The sequence below is a fragment of the Scyliorhinus torazame genome, chromosome 14 (genome assembly GCF_047496885.1).
Source record: "Scyliorhinus torazame isolate Kashiwa2021f chromosome 14, sScyTor2.1, whole genome shotgun sequence".
In the NCBI taxonomy this organism is placed as follows: Eukaryota; Metazoa; Chordata; class Chondrichthyes; order Carcharhiniformes; family Scyliorhinidae; genus Scyliorhinus; species Scyliorhinus torazame.
In genome coordinates, this window is record NC_092720.1 from 58,609,487 (window position 1) to 58,630,559 (window position 21,073).

Sequence of the window (21,073 nt, forward strand, 5' to 3'; positions counted from 1 at the left end):
CATGTATCCAAGGAGAATTCATATTCATGCAATCTTCCCGTCTGCTACTTCAAATGAAAGTCAGACTAATAACTAGTCCACACTTATTTTCAAAGCAAATAACCGAAAGTGTTTTAACTTATGTCAAATAACAATGATCACACATTTCAAAATAAAGGCAGAAACGGTAGGAAAGAGGATGGAGCTAGGTAATGCAGAAAATAAACTACAGTCAAAGAATTAGGAAGATCATGCTCTGAAAAGATGCTTATTCATGACAGTTTCAGAGTGTTCGACAATAATGCCAAAAGAAAACATGGATCGCCTCGGATTTCCTTTAAAACTAATGTACCTAGAAAGCTAGTTTACTTTGAGCATTGGTGTCAATTAAAGGGAAACGGGAGCTCCAGAAGACTATTGGAAAATGGAGTCCTGAGTGACATTAGTTGCTCCATAGGTCACAATTTTATGAAAATGAAATGCAACTTCTTCTGGTTCTTGCCAAACTGATCACAGAAAGAGTTTGTAACTCAGCAAGGAATACACTTGAATACAGATGAAAGGAATACATACAGATCATTGAAAATCTTCAGTTCTATTAGTGTCACATGGCAAACTGTGAGGATTTCTACCGTGTGTTTTATCAGCGTCATCAGTGCGTTATTCTACAAGCTTGACTAGCAACACAGTGTTGCTTTTTTAAAAATATCAATATATTTATGTTCCTTGTCCCCTAACATTTTAGTTAGATATTTCACTGAGGTTGCTTCCCAATTCCACAATATTTTTACCTGAAAGTAATACTTTCTTCAAAGTAAAGAAATTTGTTGACATTGATAAAATAGTTTCCTGGTAGTGTGGGTGGAATAGAATAATTAAAGGCAAGGTAGAGAAATTGACAGTCTATTCTCAGCAACACCACCCACCATGGTGGAGGTGTGAGATTTTCGGTTCAGTGACATCTGATGTAAAAAAAAAAATGTATCAAAATTGGCAAACTGTTCCAAATAACATGCTTCTTTCAATGAAGTACTTTTTGAAGTATAGCCACTGTGGAAACATAGGGAAGTATGACAGCATAGCAATGTCCCACAAACAGCAACAAGATGCATGATTGGATGCTCCATTTCACTGATGTTGATTGAGGGATAAACGTTGGTCAAATTACTGGGACTCAATTGTTTTTCTTCAATTCTTTTACATTCACCTGAGAGGCAGACATGACCTCAGTATAACATCTAACCCAGGAGATTTCACCTCTGACAGTGCAGCACCTCTTCGGCATTGCACTGGAATGTCAAGATGATCATCTTGAGTCTCTCAAATGAGGTTTAAATTCAGATTTTGCCTGAGACAATTAACCCATGTGTTGGGATCTTGTTCCAACCCACATACAACCAGAAAGGTCTACTCCAATCATAGAATAGAATCTCTATAGTGCAGAAAGAGGCCATTCAGCCCATCAAGTCTGCAATAACCCTCCGAAGGAGCACCCTAATTACCATTTCACCACCCTATCCCTGTAACCCCACGTAACCATTGAACACAAAGGGGCAATTCAGCATGGCCAATTCTCCTAACCTGCACATCTTTGGACTGTGGGAGGAAACCGGAGCCCTGGAAGAAACCCACACAGACACGGGGAGAATGTGCAAACACTACATAGACGGTCACCCAAGGTCAGAATTGAACCCTGGCCCCAGGCACTGTGAGGCAGCGGTGCTAACCACTGTGCCACCATGCCGTCTCACTGAGCTACTATCATTGTAGCAGTACAACCAGTACCAGTGCATAAAGCACTGAGGCATTGCTGATTGGTCGTGGCTCAGAGACAACAGCTGAATGATATTCATCTGATTCAATATTCAGACGATGGTCTTATTCTGTCAATGGATTACCGAGGCATCCATTCCCTGTTTTTTCATGGTGGAATCAAAAGGGCAGGACCACATAATTCCAGCACAAGATTTGTATCACCTGTCCGGTTTGTGAACTCAATAAGCATGCAAAGGAATCAAATTCAAGTTCTGAATCTCTGCTGCTTTTGTTGTATTACTGGCTGCCATAAACCTATCAAGGTAGATGATCTTTCATTATTGTCAGCATTGCACTCCAACACAGTGATAGCCACATCCAAACAAAACAAATTAATCATCCTCGTTTTCCATTTTCCAGCACTATGTTACTGAAAGAATCAAATCTCTCCCCGACTTGAATTTGAAATGCATCCTTCATGAGGAGATTGTTTTCGGTAAGAATTAAAAATTCAGCCTCTACAGATGGACCGAATATATTGGAGCACATTTTTAATCTGCTATCTAGGTGTCAAACTGGTGGGGTTAGAGAGTGACCATCCATGTTTTAGGACTCAGCTAAGTTTCATTTCCATTGATCACCTCTGCCGTGACAGTTTACTGCATTGGCAGTGAGTGAGAAACCTATATAGTCAACACAGTGTCGCTATGGCTCCATTTGTAGCACTCTCCACTCTGAGTCAGTAAGTTGTGGGTTCAAGACCAACGCCAGAGATCGGAGCACCAAAATCTAGGTTGACACTCCAGTGTTGTACGGAAGAGAACCTGCATTGTTAAAGGTGCCATCTTTCAGGTGAGGTTTAGTCTGCTCTCTCAGATGGGTGCAAAAGATCTCGTGACACAATTTTGAAGAATAGCCGTTAACCTGGTCAATATTTACCCTTCAATCAACAGCACAGAAACGGGTTTTCTGGTCAGCATCACATTGCTGTTTGTGGTAGGTTGCAGTGAGCAAATGGGCAGCCGCGCTTTCTACATTGTGATAGCAACAACAATTTGTGTTTATATAGTGCCTTTAATAATAATAATAGCTTATTGTCACAAGTAGGCTTCAATGAAGTTACTGTGAATAGTCCCTAGTCGCCACATTCCGGCGCCTGTTCGGGGAGACCGGTACAGGAATTGAACCCACGCTGCTGGCCTTGTTCTGCATTACAAGCCAGCTGTTTAGCCCACTGTGCTAAATCAGCCCCTGAATATAAAAGTAAATAGCCCAAGGTGCTTCACCAGAGCATCTTTAAAACAAAAAATGACATCCAGCCACATTTTAGGTCAGGTGACCAAACCCATGTTCAAAAAAGTTTTTAAGAAGTGCCTTCAAGGAGAAAAGTGAGATAGGGAGACAGGTGAGGGAATCAGGCAACTGAAGGCAAGGCCAACGATAGAGGAGCGATTAAAGTCAGGCATGTTCAAGAGGTCAGAGTTAGATGAGCACAGATGAGTCAGAGGTGTTGTGGGGCTGGAAGAAAGTACCGAGATTGGAAGAAGCGAGGCGTGGAGGGATTTGAAAACAAGGATGAGAATTTTAAAATTGAGACTTTGCCTGACCAATGTTGGTCAGCAAGCACGGTTGTGATAGGTGGGATCAGGATTTAATCCTTTCTTGGGTGCATGTTGCTGACAAAGCCAAGACTGTTTTCCCATCTCTAATTTCCTTTGAGACGGTGGTGGTGAGCCGCCTTCTCGAACTGCTGCAGTCTGGTGTGGGTACACAGTTCTAATCGGGACGGAAGGGTTTCAGCTGAGATGTGCTGTGGCAGGAACAAAGTCAGGTGAGTTTCCGCAGGTTGAAATAGGCAGCCTTAGTAATGGTATGGAAATGTGGTGGATATGTGGTGCGGATACGATGAATCGCATCTAGAAATCAAATATGGTACCAAGGTTGCAAACATATTGGCTTAATCTCGGACTGTTGTTGGGACAGGGATGCAGTCCATAGTTAGGGAATGGAGTTTTGAGTCCGTTCTGGAAACAATGGCTTTACTCTTCCGAATAATTAACCAGAGGAAGTTTATGCTCATCATGGGCTGGATGTTGGATAAGATGTCTGATAATTTTGCAACAGTGGAGGAAGTGGTGACATAGAGATGGGTGTTGTCCGAGCACCTGTGAAAACTAATGTTGGGCTTTTGGTTGAGGTTGCTGAGGGGCAGCATGTAGATGCGAAACAGGAGAAGGGCAAGGATAAATCACTGGGGGAAACCAGAGCTAATGGAGTGGTTGCAGGATGAGAAACCATATTAAGTGATTCTCAGGCTATGTTTAGATCGATAAGAATGAAACTAATTGAGAGTAATCTCCCCCAGCTGGATAACAGTGTAGAGGAGAGGCATTGGACAATGATTATGGATCGTAACTTCCAAGTTCCCCAGTGTCAAATTAGGACTGTACCCCAATGACACGTTCAAGAATTCCTCTCGAACGCTCCCAGGTAAGGTTTGCATAACAACTGCCCAGAAGCACAAACTTCCCTCTGGACAATTGCCTTACACTGGGAACAATCCAAAAGTGCGATTTAAGTCACAAATTTTGCATAGTTCCGACAGGACAACATCAATAAATGCCCAGAAAATGTTAGGAGAATAAAAACTCCTTCTAACTTCTGGGTCTCTATTGAATAGATCCACGGGATGCCCTCCCAGTCCATTGGACCCTCATGGGACACTCCCCACCCATGGCTACACCTGCCCATGGATACTCCATTTGCACGGAACTCCTCCCCCTCCTAACAGGCCCCACCAGACCCGACACAACAGTTTACACTTCCCCGGAGGCCTGACACATGCACCCCCCATCCCTTGAGGCTCAATCATGCACAATCACCCAGCCCCCTCGAAACCTGACCCCTCTACCCAAGGACAAAACAACCCCCCCCCCAAAGAGGCCAACTAGTCCCCCTCACCCTCCATACCTTGAGGCCAACCCTCCTTCTCTGAGGCCCAACACCACCCCACACCCCTAGGCCCAACTCCTGACCCCCACCCCCAACCACACCACAACCTGACCCCCATGATCTCCAACCCGACCCCGACTCTCTCCAACCTGACCCCTGATCCACCTGACCTCTGGCCCAAACCCCAGAACTCCGATCCACCTGATATCTTTCCTGCCCCATCCAACCTCAATTCCCTCCCTCTGACCTTCAATTCCCAGACCCCAAATCCTATCAACTTACCTCAGACTCTCACCTCCTCCTCCCTGGCCCTTTAATTTCAAAGCACTTTGGAACCTATCTGCTTTACGGTTGGTCTCTATGAGATGAGCTCGGAGAAGGCATGAGGAGAGATAGAAAGAAATAAGTGAAAGATGCAAGTTCAGGGCTTGGGCTGGAGGAGCTTCAGAGGAGATTTATCCCATCGGGTTCATGGAAAGGAAGGAATGTGATAGAAGCAGCTGATAGGATGGTCTCAGTCTTAGTGAGAAAGGCCTCTTGCACTTATTGTGGGAGGAGAGGCTGGAGGGAATTGGGGAGAGGGGAGAAAAGAAACTGGGGGTTATCATTGCATTCCAGGGGCAGCACGGTGGCGCAGTGGTTTAGCCCTGCTGCCTCACGGCGCCGAGGTCCCAGGTTCGATCCCAGCTCTGGGTCACTGTCCGTGTGGAGTTTGCACATTCTCCACGTGTTTGCGTGGGTTTCACCCCCACAACCCAAAGATGTGCTGGTTAGGTGGATTGGCCATGTTAAATTGCCCCTTAATTGGAAAAAATGAATTGGGTACTCTAAATTTTAAAAAAAAATCATTGCATTCCAGGATGTTCCTACAGTAGTGAGCAGCTTTAGTAGACCCGTTTTATGTGGCCCAGCCATATCTGGCAGTGAATGGCTAAATCAGTTGTTCACCATATCTTGGACTTAAGGGAACGAAGATGAGGGCTGTACCGGGAGAATGGCGATGCGTGACAGAGAGTAATAGTTTTATTGGGGACCAGAGCATCAAAGGTGAGGGGATGGTTGAGTAAATTAGTATATGCAGGAATGTTGTCAAGAATGGAGGACCAATGGCTAGATAATTAGTATTTTGAAAGTGCAATTGTAAGTGAATTGGGAGATAGTTTTCTCCAGAGGTGGATACTGAAGGAGATAAGGTTGGGACACAGAAAGAGAAGGTGGGTAGAAAATTAAGCGATTAGTGGCGACCTTATCTGTACTTGATACGATAAAACTGGCAAGACCATGTGAGATGGCAACGTTAAGGGGGTGACTGCGAATAAGGGTTGGGAATTTTACATGGAGGGAGCAATTTATGGAGAATAGGAGTGCAATGAATTCAGAGGAGAGCAGAATGAGTTGTGAGGGAGGTTGAAATCACTGAGAAGGACCACTTCCAAAGTACTTCATTGGTGGTAATCGCTTTGGGACATCCCGTGGCGATGAAATGTGCTATATATGTACAAGCCTTCTTTTCCCCCCTCATCTGGTTATTAATATTAAACAGCGTATTTGTAATACGAGATCCAGAAATAAACGGATTGATATGATGAGCATTAGGTATTTAGTGATCAAAAGGGTTCTTTGTTTTTGCTCTACGTCCTCACCTCAAATTTGATCCCAGAATCACCAGCGTCTTTATTTCCCTCATCAATAATTCTGTGGCTGTCAGCATCCAACTTCTTCTCAGTCTGAGCTTTCTCCTTAAGGTAGTCCATCCTCCGCTGGCGACACAGTTGATTATCAATAAGAGCTTGCAGCTGACTCCTTTCAATGGAGCCCAGCAGGATCATGGAATCTAGGGGTAGGACCAGTCCAATCCAGCTCGTTAGACATTTACAGACTATAATGTAAGCATGAAGAATGTCAGCCTGCAGGTTCATAGAATCATATAACTTACAGTGCAGAAGTAGGCCATTCGGCCCATCGAGTCTGCACCAGCTCTTGGAAAGAGCACCCGTAATCCCAACGCACCTTTTTGGACACTAAGAGCAATTTAGCATGGCCAATCCACCTAATCTGCACAGCTTTTGACTGTAGAAGGAAACTGGAGCATCCGGAGGTAACCCACGCAGACACAGGGAGAACCTGCAGACTCCACACAGACAGTGACCCAAGCTGGGAATCGAACCTGGAACCCTGGAGGTGTGAAGCAACAGTGCTAACCACTGTGCTACCGTGTCGCCCCAAGCAAGAGATTTATGCTGTTATTATATGGCATGAGCTATTTAACAACAACACACAGAAACACTCTCAATTAGCTTGAGGAGCCTATACTTGTCACAATTCAGTATCTGCATGTTCCATGTTTTCATATCTGCATTAACATTATAATTCAGCAGGTAGATGAAAAAAATCAATTTCTAAGAAAACAGAGGTAATGTTAACAGCCAGTGAGTTCAGGGCGCTTTTAATTTTTGAAATGACAGGTTGCAACTGGACTCCGATCAAATTTAGAGCATACCTGATAATTAATACATTTTCAGGCACAGAATATTTACCAAATGTTATATTGTGCAATTATATGTGTTATGGACCAGGGTTTAGAGAACCCCAAAGTGTATCATGGAGTTCACCTGATCCACACCTTTTAATAGATTGTGGTATGGGGAGCACGCGACCCACTCTACAGGTGTGGTACAGCAGAAATGGAAAAGTATTTTTTAAAAGCAAAACAATGTTTATTCTATGAACTCGAGTTAACCTTTTTAAAACGTACAGGGAACATCTTAGCAGCCATTAATTCAAATACAACCCCCAAAGAATACAACACTAAGTAATCCTTTAAGCTTTCCTTTTAACATCCATATGACTTAAAACACCTTTTACCAGAAGCACATTAGGTTTACATTTACTACTAAGAACATTTATAATTCTGAATTCACCAAATGATCAAGAGATAGTCTTTTGATGGCAGAGAGAATAACAGTACACCTGCTGTGTCTGGCTTCAGCTCCAACACTGAAAATGAAACTAAAACACACCCGGCAGCCTGCTCAAAAATGAAAGTAAAAAGCTGAGACAGCCCAGCTCCACCCACTCTCTGACATCACTGCAGTAGTAAACACCCATTTCTTAAAGGTACTCTCACTACAGATATTTATATACACACCCATTTATCAACACCCATTTTTTAAAGGTACTCTCACATGACATAGGATTGTTTGCCAGCTGGACAAATGTTTCAGTGTAATGGGATTACAATATAAAACTTATACTGTGGAAAGCATTGTGACACATTGCCAAACACAATGTGCAGCTTTCGAAGGTGGGTATGGACTCTTAAACTTCAGATGTTGGAAGCAGCATCGTCACTTGTTTTATTTTGGAACCAAAGTTTATTAATATTTAAGAGTACATAAACTTGCAGTGGCAAGGAAAAGTTTAATTTACACATATCAGTACATCAGCTTGTTTACCTCCTAAAGCAGCACCAACAGTGATTAATCAAGATAACCATTAGTGATCAAAACTTGCTGCTCTTCTGAATTATTTAAAAGTTTCTCTCTTCATCAAAAGCACCTTTTTGGGGGGGGGGGGAGAGAAAGAGAGAGAAGGTGGAGTTTTTCCCGCTGCGGAGGCCGGCAACAGTGAAGGAATGGCGATATATTACCAAGTCAGGATGGTGAGTGGCTTGGAAGGGAACTTCCAGGTGGAAGTGTATGTGTCTGCCACTCTTGTCCTTCTAGATGGTAGCGGTCGTGGGTTTGGAAGGTGCAGCCTAAGGAGCCTTGCTTGGTGAGTTCCTGCAGTGCATTGTATAGATGGCCCACACTGCTGCTACTGTGTGTCTATGGTGGAGGGAGTCAATGTTTGTGGACAGGGTGCCTCTCAAGTGGGCTGCTTTGCCCTGGATGGCGTAGAGCTTCTTGAGTGTTGTTGGAGCTCCACTCATCCAGGCAAGTGGGGAGTATTCCAGTGCACTCCTGACTTGCATCTTGTAGATGGTGGATAGGCTTTGGGGAGTCAGGATGTGAGTTATTCGCAGAGCGATTCCAGCCGGACTTGATCTTGTAGCCACAATATTTTTATGGCTCGACCACTTCAATTTCTGGTAACCCCCAGGATGTTGATAACTCCATCCATTCCTCCCTCTTAAGGCCCTTCAAAACTGCCACATGTCAACTGCAACCACTGACATTCACCCTCAACTTATCATCTCACACCCATCCCCCACAGTCATCCTCCAGAAATGCTGCCCTTCCATCCTCTCAAAACATCCAATTTCTCATACTCAGATCCCTGCTTTCTCTCCTACGGAAACAGCACAGAACATTAGAGAGAGACTTAGATCAGGAAGAGCTGTCCCTCCTGTTGCAAGCATCCAGACTGCTGCAGAAGAGGAGGCCAAGAAGATCTGCAAAGTGACAGAGTACATGGCCATTGGAGATGGAGGTCTCCCAAATACCTGAATTAGATATCACAATGCCACATGATGCACTGTATTCTCACTCATTGAATTGGTGTTACCAGTAACTGAAATATCATCCTCTGCACAATGATATCCATAGTTCATCTCCTTCATCACCCACATGCATTCATGTTTCACACTCAAGCTGGTGGGGGCGGAGGCCAATGACTCCTCAGGAGCTCTCACACTCTGAGGAAATACCATCACACAGCTCATGCGCACTCTCCATCAGGTCAAATGCACATAATTTGGTGAGGCCTCTAAGACAGGTAGTTGGATTGTCACATTTCACAGATGAGCAGGAACAACTATTGGAGATGGCGATAGTCATGGAGAGTCGTGGATCCAGTTGCTAAGCTTTGGGAAGACAATTCTAGAGCTGCAACAGAAAACCTGTGAGGTTTTGCTAGCATTTCCAGAGGCACTGGGCAACATTGGAGAGAGGTTGGAAGTGTCTCCAGTGTGAGTGGCATGATATCCCAGAGCTTTGGACTGATGTCTACCTCCATGCAAAGTGTGGTCACTTGCATGTGACATCAGCCACAGCAGCCAACTGAGTGCACACTGGCCCTCACTGATGGCCTACACACTCAACCTTCCACTTTCAACCTTTAATCAGATGGATGAAAGCCTTGTGTTCACCATTCAATATCTTATTCAACTGCAGCAAAGTGCTCTCTGGCAGGGAAGTGCAAATGGGCCATGAGAGGTAAGATCGAGGGACAATAAGGGACTTTAACTGACCCCTCCTTCCCTTGTTTCTCTCAGTAAGAGCCCCACATGAAGTCTCCTGTCCCAAAGGCCGAGTTTGCTCCTGCCAGAGTACAGATGGGTCAGTCTTTGGCAAAACCCTTTTGGGTCCCAAACCAAGAGAACGTCAACCATGGGCTGTGAGCAAAGGCCTTTCACTGAGTCAGAGGAGCAGTTCTCCTAGTTCAGTATTTCAACGTTTTCTAGCCTGTAATTTTCACAGTCCCTGTAATCTTTACTGTATTTCATAGATTTCATAGAATTTACAGTGCAGAAGGAGGCCATTCAGTCCATCGGGTCTGCACCGGCTCTTGGAAAGAGCACCCTACCCAAGGTCAACACCTCCACCCTATCCCCATAACCCAGTAACCCCACCCAACACTAAGGGCAATTTTGGACACAAAGGGCAATTTATCGTGGCCAATCCACCTAACCTGCACATCTTTGGACTGTGGGAGGAAACCGGAGCACCCGGAGGAAACCCACACACACACGGGGTGGATGTGCAGACTCCGCACAGACAGTGACCCAAGCCGGAATCGAACCTGGGACCCTGGAGCTGTGAAGCAATTGTGCTTTCCACAATGCTACCGTGCTGCCCAGGTATTCAAGCCTCATTGCATTTTGTGATTTTCAGACACCATACATTGACAATTAAAGCCACAATGTAGGATTAAAGCTTTTTCAATTGCCTATTTGCATTTGATAATTACTGGTCTCATGGGGGTTTCCCACACTCCTCCACACTTGGACCGGTTAAAGAGTGGCAGTGGTTAGCACTGCTGCCTCACAGTCCCAGGGACCCAGGTCAGATTCTGGCCTTGGGTGGAGTTCACACATTCACCCCGTGTCTGTGTGGGTTTCCACCGGGTGCTCCGGTTTCCTCCCACAGTCCAAAGACGTGCAGGTTAAGTGGATTGGCCATGGTAAAATTGCCCCTTAGTGTCCAGGGGTGTACAGTTTCTCCCTGCCAGAGAAACTGGCCAGTTACGTCAGCCAATAAAATTGCTTGGGAGACTTCCTACTAATTGCATGGATTCTGCTGGCTTCAGTTTTAACCTGCTCTTCTAACAGGCAGCAAGGAGACCCACCTGAAGCTGGTGGACTCTTCTTTAGCTATGCTAAATGAGATCCAATTATGTCATTTTGCCTATCAGACAGTGGGACGATGCTCTAGAACCAGAACAGGGCGGAATCAGGTAACTTTGAAAAGCTTTGCTTGCAAAGTTAGGAGAAGCAGGAGCTTTCTTTCAGGCCTCATAGGGAATTCCCATCCTGTGACTTACTTTATTGCCAGCGACTGTTTACCAGCTGGTGACATTCTGCTGGCCAGCGGTCTGGTCCTATCTGGGCCTTATGCTGCCATTTGGCTCTTTCTTCACTCCCATGGCCATCACCTTCTGACCAACTGGCAGGTTCCCACTCCTGGTTAAAATAAGGGGTTCTAGCATCTCAATTCTCACTCAATAGTAGGGGTAACCTTTCAGGGTGCTTGTGCCCCCTCCTGATGAACAACCTATGCAAGAGTGGCTACGCAGCGTAATCAGACACAAATCTCAGTCTCCAGACATATTTGTTCATTTTATTTCAGCCCTGACCTTTCGTCTCGCCCTGGATTGAGGTTGCAGATTAAATGTGAAAGCTGCAAAGCCAATTGTCCCGTCCACCAACCTAAAGGCATGTAAAATCATGGTCAATTGGTCCCTTAATGGACTATCTGCTTGATTGTTGATGGGTGCCTCTGACTCTTGCGTGTGCCCGCTGACTGAAGTATCATGTGGGTGCACAATGACGTTGCGTGCCTGATGTCTTCTTGTGTGATTTTATGTGCCTCCAGGTTGGACACTTGCCCGCTCTCTGCATGTAGAATTCTGGCCAATGTGTCCTTAACACATCTTTGCTGGTTTTCCTTGATTAAATTATGCAAGGAAAGCTTAAATTCCTTTCTCCACTGTGTAATTTCATCACTACCCTTCTGAATCGCTGTCACTGCCCACTTCATATAAGCCTGTACTGCACAATTCCACTAACTCAGGCATTGTTTCCCTCACCTGATCTTTGGTTGGCCACCCGCTTAGCTTTTTAAACTACCCTGGAGTCCTCTTGGATGACCTCGTTCCAGAGGGTACAATCTAGAAACCGCTCATCTTCCCTGATGCTTCTCTGCTCCAGAATAACACTAGAAGTGCAATTTTGATGTCCCCAGATACATTGAGAACGTATCATACTCTAGAACTGCACTACCCTTTGTATCCAAAGAGTAGCCTGAACCCACACAAAAACTAAACTCACAAGAAACATGCTCCTCTTACACACTTCACACAACCATTAATTACAGAAAACAAATGCCGTAGCTAAGGTTGAAGTCCCACTGAGGCTAATCTTTGCCCCCCTCCACTGGCCTCTTGCAGTTCAGAATTGAGCTCCAACGACTTGCTTCAAATGTATACCGTCTTAATTATCACAATAACCCGAACTGCCACAGGAGGAGAAAGGCAGAGAAGAGCTAATCACACCTCTCCTGTAACCAATTAACTACCTATTGCTCATTCAATCTGGCCCACAGTTAAGGCACCAAATAAACAACTTTAATTAGCTCCTCGCATTCAGCAGTTAAACTAAACTAAATAAAAATAAACTGAACTCAACAAAAATCACAAAATACATAGATGGAAATTTCAGTTGTGCTTGTTGCTCTGGTGCTGAAGGAGCTGTACGGTTGACGGAACTGAACACAATTGATGAAGCCAGCAAATAGGAGTTTCACAGGTTGACTAATGGGGTAATTTTAGTTATTGGTGATCGTGTAGAATGGGCAATGTTGCACCTGCAGTCCATTATCCAGATTATGAGGTGGTATCACAGGCATCTGATCATATAACAAGCATTTCATATGTCACCAAAAGTTAATACCCCTATTGTGTATCAGGTAAATATGCATGTAGACCCATAACATAAACTTATAGCATAACAACATTTTAGAAGTTTGATTTTACGGAAAGAACACATTTCCCAAGTAAAGAAAAGAAAGAATTCTTAAGGAAGCCCATTGTTTTAAAATAAAAACATTGTTATATAAAATAATCTCCTTTTTTTGTCTCCAAATTATCTATTCTGGACAAAATGATCCCCAGATTGATACACATGGATGGTGAACCCACTGATGAACTGTACTTCTTGATATAAATGTTAAAGCAAGCCAAATCTGGCATTTAATGAGACTAACTTGGCCTGACTTGATACAGTGATAAAACCCGGGCATTGCAGCAGAGAGAGGTGTCTCTGATTGCTAAACTTATGTCACAAATTATTAAAGGCTTTTCTTCTTCTTACCTGCCGACTCCACAAGAGGAAGGTGTTTAAGTTTGGTGCAGAGGAGGAGATCTTGCAATTCCCTATACTTGCAGTTTACAATGACAAAGCGGATGTCTCTTACCATTATATCTTCCACACGGATGTTATATTTCCTGAAGAAAAAGAGTATTTCAATAAGCAATGATCTGTAATAAGCAGTATTCTCTCTGAGGTTAATAGAACTCAGCTAAGGAATACCTGTTGTTAAGAAAATACATGTAGTTTCAAGGGATTTATTTGAGTGAGTAAACATTAGAAAAAAGGCAGAGTTTTCAAGTGGGTTTAATTTAATGTTTCTGTGCCTGAAAGGTTAAAACCTATAGTTAGATTCATGCTGGACAAAGGTGTTGATTGGCTTTAAGCTGAATTCTCACAGTTCCTGCAATTGTCCCACCCGCTGGCGTGAGTCACTACTAATGGGAGAAAACTGCAACACCCGGAGGAAATCCACGCAGGCATGGAGAGAATGTGCAGACTCCGCACAGACAGTGACCCAAGCGGGAATCGAACCTGGGACCCTGGCGCTGTGAAGCAACATTGCTAACCACTGTGCTATTGTGCCGCCCACTGTGCTGCCGGGTTGTTGGTGGTCGGGTTACCTTAGTGCCTGCGTGTAGTAGGGGCAGGGATGAACTGAATATTTAGTGGCAGGGGGAGATTGCCACTCTGTGATCAATGGCTGGGGGTGATCCCCTTGTCTATGGGTGGCCACGATGACAGAGACCACACTTAGAAAAGTGTTCTGAGTTAAAGAGACAATTTCAGTAACTATATTTAAAGTGGAACAGCAGACTTCAGAGGTGGTTTCTTCATTTGATGTAATTGAAATGAAATGAAATGAAAATCACTTATTGTCACAAGTAGGCTTCAAACGAAGTTACTGTGAAAGTTTTTAATACAGTTTGGGAATCGAGAGTTAAAGCAATTGTGAACAGTTTGCACAGTAGTCAAAACAAAAAAATCCTAAAGGGGTAGGAGTAAAATCCTGGACTGGATTCGCTATTATATGTGGAGCAGTAACTTTGCAAGTGTCATTTGGAAAACTTGGACTGGATTTCGGAATTCAAACTGTTAAGGGAAAGCATTATTATTATGAGAGAAGATTCTAAAGCCTGTTTGGGAATGGGATTTGCAAACATCTCATGTGACAATCATCTGGAGGAATTTTGAGGAGAAAACCACAAACACTAACTTGGGTTCAGAGCAGTGTGTGTGTATTTGACCACAGCCAACCTGAGTGCTTAAGAGGGGTTTTGTGTTAATGGGACCACTGTAGTTTAAATGTACTTTGTAATCCTTTTATTCTTAAAATCAGTGTGTAATTGTTAAGCTAAGAGGGGAGTAAAGGAGTATTGTATAATACTCCAACTTTTCATGTTTAATAAATGTTTTTTTCTTGTTGTTAAAACTGTGACTCTGTTCTTCCACATTTTATAAAAAGAAAGTAAAAGTTTCAATCTTTTGAGCCAGGGTTCCATTCTTGGATCGTCCCATCCAGTTATAGCATCAACTGGGATCGTAACACTGTATGGTGCTAGTAAGCATTTGTATGGGAAGTTTGTAACCTTGAATTACTACTATTGAAAATTTGCTGGCTCTTTCCCAGAATTTGGGTTGTTTCGCTTCTGTATATCATCTGCATATTTTGTTGTGGATACAGCTATTGCTGACAATCTGGAATAAGTTGAGTGACAAATTGTATCCAGTGGAAGCATATAACTCTAACTCTATCTCACACCCCGGGAACAATCAAACAAAGCAAAATACTGCGATACTCAGTTGGTCAGGCAGCATCCGTGGAGATTAAACATTATATTTTCAGGTCAAGTTGAGGGCTGGAAGGACACCTGCCCACAAGCAACAGGTTGTCAATCGATGTAGATTAATGATCGATTACGTCCAATTGTCAGAAGCCGACTAGAATTTTTATGTTGGCCTGTTGGCCCTCCAAAGGCACTGGGGATTCGGTCAGCTGTCTGGAGCCAGTGTCCCAGTGGCAGAGCAGGGGCACAGTGCCCTAGACAGACTTTGAGGCCATCCCTGAGGAGTTGGTCACAGCTACAGCCACAGGCCGCCCTGAGAAGAGTTCCCTCTCCACAATGTTGGCCCGGCTGGTCAGGCTATTACTTAATTTAACTCTTTTGAAAGTTGCAAAGAAGCACCTCAAGATAGACAAAACCTCTCCTCCTCTTACTTGAACTTCAGGCTTCAGCTTCTTCGATGCTGGAGGGCTGCCGATTAGTCTCCAGCTTCGAGAGTCCACACAAGTTTTCGCACCGGCCACTAATTGGCCAATTTGGGGAAAATCATTAGCAGGTGACTGTTTCCTACAGTGCACGATTGTGACCCTCACTTTACTCTGACGCCAGGGTCTCGATCTGCAAGGCAAAATCTTGCCCTTGTTTTTTTCTGATTAACTTGCTCGCTGCCTGTCAGAAATGGTCCAGCACATATGGGAAAAAATGGAACAGACTTTCTGAGATCAGGCCATAGTGTAATGCGGGCGAATCTACTGGTCCATCAGTTTGTGCCGTACTCGAACCTAGCGACAGCCACTCTCTCAGCAAAATGTTCAGCTAACAGTTCTCAAAGGTGCCAGTTACGTCAAGGATTTTTAACAGATTATAGATCAATCATGGGAAAGTGAAAGACAGAAACCTTCGGAAAAATCAAGTACGGAAGGATAACATTACATGCTGAGGAGTGCTTGTGATACACCATTTCTCTAGAATTAATAGGCATTCAAATAAAAGCCAGATAGGGTTGAAGCATATATGTACCTACAACATTCAAACAATATACAGCAATGTGAGATACCCCATCTTGATAAAGGAAAACAAAAGTATTTCCAAAGTTCTTTTTTCCATATTGCTGCACTACAAACATGCCAAACATATAACAAAGAACTCTGTGCGATGAATTTTTAATGAAAAATAGGATTGAACTTCCCTTCAAAGGAATGACAGTAATTTTCCAGGAAAACCACCCTATCAGCTTATTCAGAGAACAAGGGATTCATCACTCCGGGCCTAATTCCAGTGGTGGGTGTGGGAAGAAAGAGGGACTCCACCACCGAGCAAAGCGGGAGACCGCTGCCAAATCACAAGATGGTGAATGTTGAGTTAGTTATTTATATAGTCGGGAGTTTGATGCTGAATTGCGGGGCAGGCAGGAAGTCGCAAGTTCCACTGTTACGCAGGAGAAGACAAGTACAATAGGCACAACAGGGAGAAAATGAGAGGGTTATTCCCAAATTTCAACCCCTCACACAGTATGAACAGCGGGTTGCCGAACTGGCACGGGAGGAATGTGAGCGTGCTTGTGGTCACTGTGAGGTGGTGTCCCCGGCCATCCAGTAAGGAAGCGTGCTTAACTACTGCACATCAAAAGCTGAGGGGGTGGCTCTGTGCAATGTAAGAGGCAACCCATGCAGCAACTTATTCTCCCACTTTCCATTACAAGGTGCCAGCAGGAAGAGGGTTCAAACCCCATGTCTGAAATAAGGTCTCAGACCTCCAGAGGACGCTCGCCAAAGTCATTGGAGACAACAGGACATAGCGATCAGCAGGCTGCCTTCACCTTTGCTGCGGATGTTGGGGGAAGCATGGAGATGAAATGGTAGGGTAAGCAAAATGAAGAAGTTTTGAGTTCACTCTGGTAACACAGGTGTACAGGTATTGTAAATAGTCGTTGCACCTTTGTAAATATATGATTCATTGCACTTTATGGATTTCTGCTGGCTTTCTTTTTTTTGCTGCCCCCAGAGGACCTTGGAAGAAGACAAGGACAATGAAATCTCATTTGCATACCCATAACAACATTCATTTATACTCTCCACTAGCTCAGAGACACCCACCTCAGTGGGTTATGGATCTATTTAGGCTTGGGCAAACACTCTGGTGGCCACCTACATTCTAAGGTGTGCTGGAGGAGATGTCTCCGCTAAATCTGAGTCTGATGATGAGCCTGTGTGAGTGGTGATGGACAGGATTCTGGCGAAACAGCAAGGCCCGGGGGAAACATCCGGCAGAGATGTCAGAGGTCCTCAACAGAGTGGCAGGAGGAGGTTGGAGGAGTCCATCTGCCTGCTCTCTGATAAAGCAGCACTGACACGTGAGCGCAGAGGTCTCCATGGAGAGAGTGGCAGACACCATGTAGTCCTGCAGAATGCCCAGTGTCGGAGATGTGCTCAGACCTGCACTCCATTTCTGTAGCCATGGGTGAGGTCTTGCAGTGGCTATGAAAGGGAAAGGTCCCTTTCTCCAAAAGGTATCAGGGAGGGGCCCTCGGGCACCAAAAAGTAGGAGAAGCATCAGGTCAACATGTTGCGGCCTCCACTCAGAACTATCCAAGGGTGTACTGGTGTTTCAAGTCTTGTGACTCCATCAGCTCCATCTCCTAAGATAGCTAAGAATTCACCTGCCCCAGAGGAGGAGACGCAGAGAAAACAGAGGCCCTCCAGTCCTCAGACGTCCAGAAGACACTTGCCAAAATCATTGGAGACAACAGGACATAGCGATCAGCAGGCTGCCTTCACCTCTGCTGCAGATGTTGGGGGAAGCACGGAGATGTAATGGTAGGGTAAGGAAAATTAAGAAGTTTTGAGTTTAATGTGGTAATACGGATGTATAAGTATTGTAAATAGTTGGTGCACCTTTGTAAATATATGATTGATTGCACTTTATGGGGGTTTGATGGGTTTTCTTTTGCTGCTGCTGGTTAATGCCTGTGTGTGATCCTCCCCTTTCCACAGGGCAGAGCCAGGCTGTGTCAGTGCCCTACAAAGGGCAGCACGGTAGCATTGTGGATAGCACAATTGCTTCACAGCTCCAGGGTCCCAGGTTCGATTCCGGCTTGGATCGCTGGCTGTGCGGAGTCTGCACATCCTCCCCGTGTCTGTGTGGGTTTCCTCCGGGTGCTCCGGTTTCCTCCCACAGTCCAAAGATGTGCAGGTTAGGTGGATTGGCCATAATAAATTGCCCTGAATGTCCAAAATTGCCCAGAGTGTTGGGTGGGGTTACTGGGTTATGGGGATAGGGTGGAGGTGTTTACCTTGGGTAGGGTGCTCTTTCCAAGAGCCGGTGCAGACTCGATGGGCTGAATGGCCTCCTTCTGCACTGTAAATTCTATGATAATCTATGAATCATGTCCACACATGAAGGCTTCGATCCTGGCCACGGTCCTAGTGACTCATGCAATAAGTCTCCGACGCACACTGTTCCTTTTATCTCCATTGCCTTCAGAATCAATTGTCAGGTCAGCTTATGAATGTTGTCCAGTTGAACTGAGCTTCAGCTCTGCCCACCCATCTACTCTCCTTCCAAGCAGCACTTCTTGAGCTGGACATCGAGGGTGCGGACTCTGTGTTGTGCCTTAGCATCAGGATCGTGTGCGTGAGCTTTCACACCTTCGACCCTCCTCCTGTAACCCACACACTCCCTCTCCCCCCAACACCATTAACCATTACCACCAACGCCACCCCATGACCCCACCCAGGTTTTACCTGCACCCTCACTTCTGTCACCCATCAATTCCCCCCACCCCGACCCTCCCTCTCCAAATCCCCCTGCAGCCCATCATTGTAATCTTTCAACTGCTTGCTCTCAAAAAGGAGCCCCCACCTGTCATGGACCCCTTGCTTACACTTATCCTGTTCACTTCTTGGATCAGTGTACCCCTCCTCCATGCACCCTCCTCAGCCACTCAAACTGGCCATTTACCCACCATAGATGGACTGTCACCCTCCCATCCAACCTCACCCCACTGCCCCCTCTAACAATTACTGTGCCCTCCCACCGCCAGCACCCTGTTTGCTGCACAAGATTTCTCATTCAACACCACTGACCCCTCCATCTGAATCCTCCCTTCCTCACTGTCCCCTGCTTTCCTGCAGTCCCCGCATCAGTCCGGTCCCTCCCATCCCCAACCCCACCAAGGCTCCATCTACCTCCCCCAACACCCCTCTCACTCCACCCCCTCATTCCAGCACCCACTGTTCTGACTGCCCTCCCCACTGATTTTTTCCATCCCATTGTACTCTCCACCCGCCCGCCATGAACATTACCACTGAGGGGTAGCGCAAGATTCTGGCCAAACTCAAAATGTGCGAACCTATCCTTTCAAAACCTGCCTCAGCCAAAAAAGATGAGACGGCTAGCCAAATACCAAATTCATTCTCCATGTCTGGAATTATTAATAGGCAGAACAGCAGGGCATAATAACCAGGTGCTGAATTGTTTTCAAAAAGGTCCTTTCTGAGTCCAAGTCAGTCCAAAGACAGCGAGTGGATGAGAGTCCACACTGCACAACCCCAGAGTGCCACACTGTACAATCCCAGAGTGCCACACTGGTACAATCCCAGAGTGCCACACTGTACAATCCCAGAGTGCCACACTGGTACAATCCCAGAGTCCACACTGTACAATCCCAGAGTGCCACACTGTACAACCCCAAAGTACCACACTGTACAATCCCAGAGTGCCACACTGGTACAATCCCAGAGTCCACACTGTACAATCCCAGAGTGCCACACTGGTACAACCCCAGAGTGCCACACTGTACAACCCCAGAGTGCCACACTGTACAATCCCAGAGTGCCACACTGGTACAATCCCAGAGTTCACACTGTACAATCCCAGAGTGCCACACTGTACAACCCCAGAGTGCCACACTGTACAATCCCAGAGTGCCACACTGGTACAATCCCAGAGTCCACACTGTACAATCCCAGAGTGCCACACTGTACAACCCCAGAGTGCCACACTGTACAATCCCAGAGTGCCACACTGTACAATCCCAGAGTGCCACACTGCACAACTCCAGAGTGCCACACTGTACAATCCCAGAGTGCCACACTGGTACAATCCCAGAGTCCACACTGTACAATCCCAGAGTGCCACACTGTACAACCCCAGAGTGCCACACTGTACAATCCCAGAGTGCCACACTGGTACAATCCCAGAGTCCACACTGTACATTCCCAGAGTGCCACACTGTACAATCCCAGAGTGCCACACTGGTACAACCCCAGAGTGCCACACTGTACAATCCCAGAGTGCCACACTGTACAACCCCAGAGTGCCACACTGTACAATCCCAGAGTGCCACACTGGTACAATCCCAGAGTCCACACTGTACAATCCCAGAGTGCCACACTGTACAACCCCAGAGTGCCACACTACAATCCCAGAGTGCCACACTGGTACAATCCCAGAGTCCACACTGTACAATCCCAGAGTGCCACACTGTACAATCCCAGAGTGCCACACTGTACAACCCAAGAGTGCCACACTGTACAATCCCAGAGTGCCACACTGTACAATCCCAGAGTGCCACACTGTACAATCCCAGAGTGCCACACTGTACAATCCCAGAGTGCCACACTGTACAATCCCAGAGTGCCACACTGTACAATCCCAGAGTGCCACACTGTACAATCCCAGAGTGCCACACTGTACAACCCCAGAGTGCCACACTGGTACAATCCCAGAGTGCCACACTGGTACAATCCCAGAGTTCACACTGTATAATCCCAGAGTGCCACACTGGTACAATCCCAGAGTCTACACTGTACAATCCCAGAGTGCCACACTGGTACAATCCCAGAGTCCACACTGTACAATAAAGAGTGCCACACTGTACAATCCCAGAGTGCCACACTGGTACAATCCCAGAGTCCACACTGTACAATCCCAGAGTGCCACACTGTACATTCCCAGAGTGCCACACTGTACAATCCCAGAGTGCCACACTGGTCCAATCCCAGAGTCCACACTGTACAATCCCAGAGTGCCACACTGTACAACCCCAGAGTGCCACATTGTACAATCCCAGAGT

General features: G+C 45.6%; 1 protein-coding gene across 3 annotated transcripts in view; it reads right to left on the reverse strand.

Moving 5' to 3' along the window:
• Nucleotides 1–21,073, reverse strand: part of clcn2c (chloride channel 2c) — an 870,815-nt gene that overhangs the window by 115,443 nt on the left and 734,299 nt on the right. For all 3 annotated transcript variants that reach the window (XM_072474258.1, XM_072474257.1, XM_072474259.1), the window contains 2 exons: nucleotides 13,217–13,350; nucleotides 6,330–6,520 (listed from right to left, as the gene is read on the reverse strand). In XM_072474258.1, the coding sequence (XP_072330359.1) occupies nucleotides 6,330–6,520; nucleotides 13,217–13,350 (325 nt within the window). The remainder of the gene's footprint in view (nucleotides 1–6,329; nucleotides 6,521–13,216; nucleotides 13,351–21,073) is intronic.